This window comes from Pithys albifrons, chromosome 12 (assembly GCF_047495875.1).
Source record: "Pithys albifrons albifrons isolate INPA30051 chromosome 12, PitAlb_v1, whole genome shotgun sequence".
NCBI lineage: Eukaryota > Metazoa > Chordata > Aves > Passeriformes > Thamnophilidae > Pithys > Pithys albifrons.
Genome location: NC_092469.1, coordinates 15,073,912 through 15,079,911, shown reverse-complemented (window position 1 = coordinate 15,079,911; position 6,000 = coordinate 15,073,912). Strand labels below are relative to the sequence as shown.

At 51.6% G+C, this 6,000-nt stretch overlaps 1 protein-coding gene across 1 annotated transcript in view; it reads left to right on the top strand.

Annotated features, from left to right (window-relative positions):
• The first annotated feature begins 237 nt into the window (after window positions 1-237).
• Window positions 238-6,000, top strand: part of LOC139677683 (hydrocephalus-inducing protein homolog) — a 38,219-nt gene continuing 32,456 nt past the window's right edge. The window contains exon 1 of the mRNA XM_071567881.1: window positions 238-243. Within this exon, the coding sequence (XP_071423982.1) occupies window positions 238-243 (6 nt within the window). The remainder of the gene's footprint in view (window positions 244-6,000) is intronic.

Below are 6,000 nucleotides of genomic sequence, written 5' to 3'. Positions count from 1 at the left end.
ATGCTGCATCTTTTGGGATGTTTTCTGACCCCTTCCCCAAACAGTGTTCTCCCAGGCTCTGCATAGATTTACAGGAAACTTTTATTCCAGAAACTGGCATTGCCTGAAGCCATCAGGCACCTTGGCCGCTGGAGGAGATGGCACAGGACACACATGCTCACATCTCCCCTGAAAAACCAGGTTCGGGTTCTGAAAAGGATTTGCTGCTAGGGATGGAAAAACAGGAAGGGTTCTGGCATGCAGGTAAGTGGGAGGGCGAGTCCTTTGTTTGCCAAAGGCATGAGTTGCCACAGGCACTGTTGTTTTAAGGCACAAACCACCCTCTAGCAGATAATGCAGCTGCTTTTCCAGTGCAGACAGGGCTGGAGGTGTTTTACCTGGTAGAGGAGTCTGCCAGGACACCCTTGGAAACTCTCTTTGCTTCCAGTGGGCTCAGCAGCTGGATTTGGAGGTGGCAGCAGCACGAGCAGGAGTGTGGAGGGCAGCTGCAGCCTCAGCATGGCTCCATGGGACACAGCGAGCCTTCAAGTGCTGGCAGCAGTGTGGGCCTGAGGCACCAGCAAACCCCTTGTCTCCCACCAAAAACAGGACACAGAGACACAGTATTTGGCTCCAATGGGAGCAGGCAGCTCCAATGAGCAGTGACAAACCTGGGGTGCAGCTGGCAGCAAACTGGTACCATCGTTCCCAACCCAACTGGCACCATCGTTCCTATACCACCCTCCCATCCCATTGCACATCTGCTCCTCCAGCACACCAGCACCAGGCCCTTACTGCACTTCTTTGAGGTCTTGCAGCATTGAAGAACCAAAGGTCAGAGTACCTGCTGCATCCCAGGAGATATTCCTGCTGTAACTAGTGATAAACCATAGGCATTGTGTCTATCTGACAGTAAAGGATCTTAGAATTGCTCTGAGCCCATCTTACCTACAGCCAATTTTAGCTTCTTTAGTGACATCGAATTGTCTGAACACTTGCTGTTGTCTCAGTTTGATTTAGTTTTGCTTTAGTTTCCAGGAATGGGAAGTAGTTATTCAGGGTCTGGGTCTGTAGGTTGAATTGTGATGTGGATGAGGGCAGGCAGGTGTCCTCCTACACCAGCAATCCCAGTCCACAAAGATGAATCACAGCACTCAAATGGTGGAGTCTGCAACCCTACAAGTCAGGGACAATCAGCTTTCAGGGAAACAGAGCAGAAAACCGAATAACTGGGAACCAGAGAGCATGGGCTGTGCTAAAATAATGAATGAAAACAGAGGCCAAGGCTGAAGAGGAAGAGAGCCCTGACGAGGAAGAAAGCCTGCCCACCATGAATGCCCATATCCTTCCAGTGAAACTGTGGGCTGGAGCAGCCCATTGCAACCCATTCCCATTCTTCCTCAGGAGGCTTCTTGAGGTTCCCTTTCCCACCAAAGGCTCTCTGAAGGGGTGTCATAGCACCAAAGAAAAGCAGTATATACCAGGAAGAGGGTTGTTTTTTCCCACTCATGTAACCACAGTATGACTGAGGAAGGACCTTAGGCTGACTGCAAACACAGACAACAGAAACTCATGAACAAACATATGCCTGTGCACCTGCCATCGAGTGTGGTCAGAGGGACGAGGCACGGGGCACTGTCCACCACTGGGGTGGTCCTGCACCTCTGGGTGCTCCAAGACAGCCCCAGACAGGACCCTCAGCACCCACAAAAGGACTTGGCTCATTCCAGTTTGGTCGATGCTGGAGTCTGGGGTCTCTGGGTCCAGTTCCTGCTCTGCCATAAGGAATGTTTTGTACCAGGATGGATGTCCTGCTACTCAAAACACTGGTTATGCTGTGGAGAAGGGGAGAACAAAGTCAGGAGTGGATGTTAGTGACAGCAAAAGGCACATTCCAAAGCCTGATCTGATGTCATACCCCTAACCTTTGGTTGTTCAGTGGAAACCATTACCCAGGAATTTGGCTTATTGCTTTAAATCACAGATATCACAGGTCAAAGGGTCAGATCCCATCTTATCGAGGACAGACAGGGAAGCAGCTCCAGCATTTCCCACCCACCACAACTTTGCCAGGCTATTCACAATCAGGTGCTCGAGCTGTGCACAGAGTCAAGGTTCTCACAGGTGGGAGAAACATATGACTAATGTTGGGGAATTGCTTTTGAAAGTAAAAAGTACTTTGACCCTGCAAAGCTTTATATGTAAGATGATATATAAAAAGAACATGGGCTGTGTCCTAAACAAACAGGAAAGGGCCCCAGAACATGTCCTGCCTCCTTCAGGGAGGGAGTTTCCATTCTGGAAATTTATGCTCCCTGGCTATTTTGGTTCCTTGTGCAAGAAGGGCTGTTTGTTACAGTAGGTTTGCATTCCTTGAAATCAGGTGATGACCACAGAAAAAGTAAAAGTCTGTGAGAGATAGAAGCCTGTATCTGACTTGGAAGAAAGATGCCAGACAGGATCAGATGAGAATGCTGATGATTTTCACTTCATGAAAAGTGGAAATTCTGTTCGGGAACTCCTAAGGCTTCAGGAGTTGGTGACACTGGAACAGGACCCGGTAACAGGTATTGACAGCATCCTTTGCTGCCCACAATATTGCCCATGATCTCCATCCCAGAGGGTGCTGGAAAGAGGCAGCAGGAATGCTCAGCTTTTGGGAAGACCCAGCCAGTCTTGATGCTGCAAGAGAGAACGACTGACACCTGACTGGACATACCATGAGATTCTCTTTCCCCTGATAAGGCTCCCAGTCAACTCATGGCAGTTCCTCCTTGCACTACCCTCGTTTCCTCAGTGGGGTTGGCAGCTCAGCCACCACTCTGCCACAATCCCCCTTTTTCTCAGCCCAGGAGCATGAGTGAGGGGAACTAAATCACCAGCCCAGCAGCAGAGCTCCCATACTCACGAGGGCTGGGCTCCTTTCTCAAGGAATACAGAGGCAGCAAGGTCTGTGAGCTAGGACTGGTGGTGCACCTACTTACTGCAGATGAGGCCAGTGTGTGCAGGAAATGAGGAGCAGTTGTGCGGGGCTGTCTGCAGTCCATGTCTCTGCAGGGGACGGAACAACTCCGTATTTGGAATTACTGACAAGTCCAGGGATTGTTTAAGAAAACGGCTTTATGTAGAAAATGTTTTCAAAAATAGCAGATCATATCACACTGGCTTTCACTTCTCTGAACACAATGCCTTCCTCCTTTGCTATGAGTAAGAACAAATTCAGGCTCCAGCACAGAGTGCAAAAATTGTCCTATGCTAATATTCTGTATTTTTCCACAGTGAAGCAGCCCACAGCTTCCAGTCAGCATTCCCAAAGCAGCCAGGCTGTGGGACACAGCTCTTCTCCTGGCAGCGTCACACCTGAGCTGCAAACTGTTGGCTGATCCCAGTGGGACATTGCAGGGAAAAGTGCATAGCTGCAGTGAGAACTGTTGTCTCTCCTTGGCAGCTGGATCAGCCAGGACTGAGAACTCATTCTGGTCCTGTCCCACGCAGGCTGCCAAGGGCTGCACCGGCTGCTGCAATAAACAAGTTTGAAGTTGTTTGAAAATACAGTGTGCAAAGAAACAAACACGGAGCTGTTCAGTCGGCAACATGCTTCAGCTCTTTCTAAATAGAGAAGAGTCACTTAATCCTGCAGAGCAGTGCAGCCACTGGGAGCAAGCTCTTCCCCAGGGAAGGGAATGGGGAAGGCTCTTGTGGGGAGATGTGCCTGGATGGCACAGGTGAAACCTTGGCAGATATTCAGCTGAGGGGAAGAAGCTGCTGGGACTCTGCCAGAAGGGGCTTCACTGAACACACCAAGCCCTTGGCTCCTGCTGAGCCCCTACAGAGCTTGGGAAATGTCCTGATGTTGCAATCCTTGTGTGTAGCTGCAGACCCTGAAGGCCACAGTTCCATGAAGCTGGCATGGTGAAGGAGAGACACATGATCCTGCATTCAGCTCTGTGGCCCCCAGCCTAAGACGGACATGGAGCTGCTGGAGCAAGTCCAGAGACCACAAATATTCTGAGGGCTGGAGCAGCTCTGCTATGGACACGGGTTGGGAGAGCTGGAATAGTTCAGCCTGGAGAAGAGAAGGCTACAGGGAGACCTTAAAGCCCCTTCCAGTACTAATAGGACTACAAGAGAGCTGAAGAGGGACTTTTGACAAGGGCATAGAGTGACAGGGTAAGGGGGAATGGCTTCATACTGACAGAAGGCAGGTTTAGATTAAATATTGAGAGGAAATTCTTCTCTGTGAGGGTGGTAAGGCCTTGGCAGGGGCTGTTCAGAGAAACTGTGGATGCCCCATCCCTGGAAGTGTTCAAGGCCAGGCTGGATGGGACTCCGAGCAACCTGGGATAGTGGAAGGTGTCCCTGCCCATGGCAGGAGGGTTGAACTAGATGGCCTTTGATTGTCCCATCCCAAACTGTTCTGTGATTCCATGATCTGTTGAAGGGTGGTCTCTCACTACTGCCCTGCTGGGAAGAGAATAGAGAACAGCAGCAGGGCTGCTCAGAAGGGCAGGACAGAAACCACCATGCATCACCTGGAGACCACAGGTGCTGCCAGAGCTCTCTTGGAACAGGGGTGGCTGTCCTGTGCTTTGTCCCAGGGTGGTACAGGGGGCTCTCCCTTTGCATCCTGGAAAAGGGTCCTACCAGGGACCTTGTGGATGCAGACAGAAGATGGGGAGCAGCAAAGTGGCATGTCTCTGCTATTTCACTTCTGCCAGAGCCTGAGGCCAGGCAAGTGCCTGCTGTCCTGGCTGTGGGAAAGGGTAAGGCATGTGCCTCTTTGCAACAGCCTCAGTTACTCTCCCCTCATCCCTCCATCCCACGACAGCAAGGGCAGCAAGTGCCTGTGCCAGCAACTCCTTGTCCTGGTGGGGTCCTTCTGCTGGCAGGAACAGCCAGATCCCAGCCCCAGCCCTTTGCTTGGGGTGCCATGATTTCCCGTCTGTCGCAGAGCCAGCCCTGCAGCCCCATCCCGCAGCATGCAGGGGCCTGCACAATCACAGCCTCTCCACATGCCCTCTTCCCACTTCTGCATCCAATGTGTCTGCACATGCATGCTGACAGTACCTAAGAAAGGAGCTTATCAGAAGGAGTTCTGTTTATTGCCTTCTCGGAAAGGCTCACCTCTTCCCATCTCCTCCAGGCAGGAGAAGGCTGTGTGTCTTCCAACAGAGGCTGTGGAAACAGTTTGACGTGACCTTATCATTAAGCCATGATGGTGGGTGAAGGAGAGACCAGAAAATCTGTCTCCAGGGTGCCCTGGGGCTGATCCCCAGCAGTGTCTTCATGACCGATGGTGGCCCCTGTGAGCCAGCCCCAAAAGCAAATGCCACATGCATTTATGATCTGATAGATGTGACTGTGCTGGGGCCATTGGCACCCCCAGGTTTCAGGTGAGCCCTTCCATCCCAGCAAGTTTCCTTTAGAAAGGGACATCACAGCCTTCCAGACCAGAGCTGTCACCCCACTCATTCTGGTGGGTCTCTCTGCCAAGGCTTGGCCATGGGCGCAAGTGCTGAGCTCCCACCAGTGCCCAGGGACACACTCAGGCAACAGCAAAGAGCCCCAGGAGCCCACATGGCTTCCAACATCCAGGGAACCTTAACATGAACCAGCACAACAAACACACAAGGGCTGGGCAGGAAAACAAAGCCAGGCACACACATTCCTGCTCAGGCACTTAACCCTTTTCAAGCCTTACTGGTTCAACTGAGAGACCAAGGAGTCACTGAATCCTTTCCCTCTCTCCAACCCCAGCCTTTCTGCACCATTGTAAGAACAGAGTGTATCCTCCTTCTCTGCCTCTGCATAGAGCCTCCACACTCCTGGGGATTTCAGCTATAACCCTAACTAGTAACCTGCTCCCTCACCAGTGTATTTAGACGACCAGAGTCAGCCTGGCCCCAGGGCAGCACACTTTTGCCTTACCCAGGCTTTCTTTCTGGGAGCATGACAGCATCACACCTGCCCCACCATCCAGTGCAAGAGCTCCTTAGGCTCCTGATGCACTGTTGTGGCTGT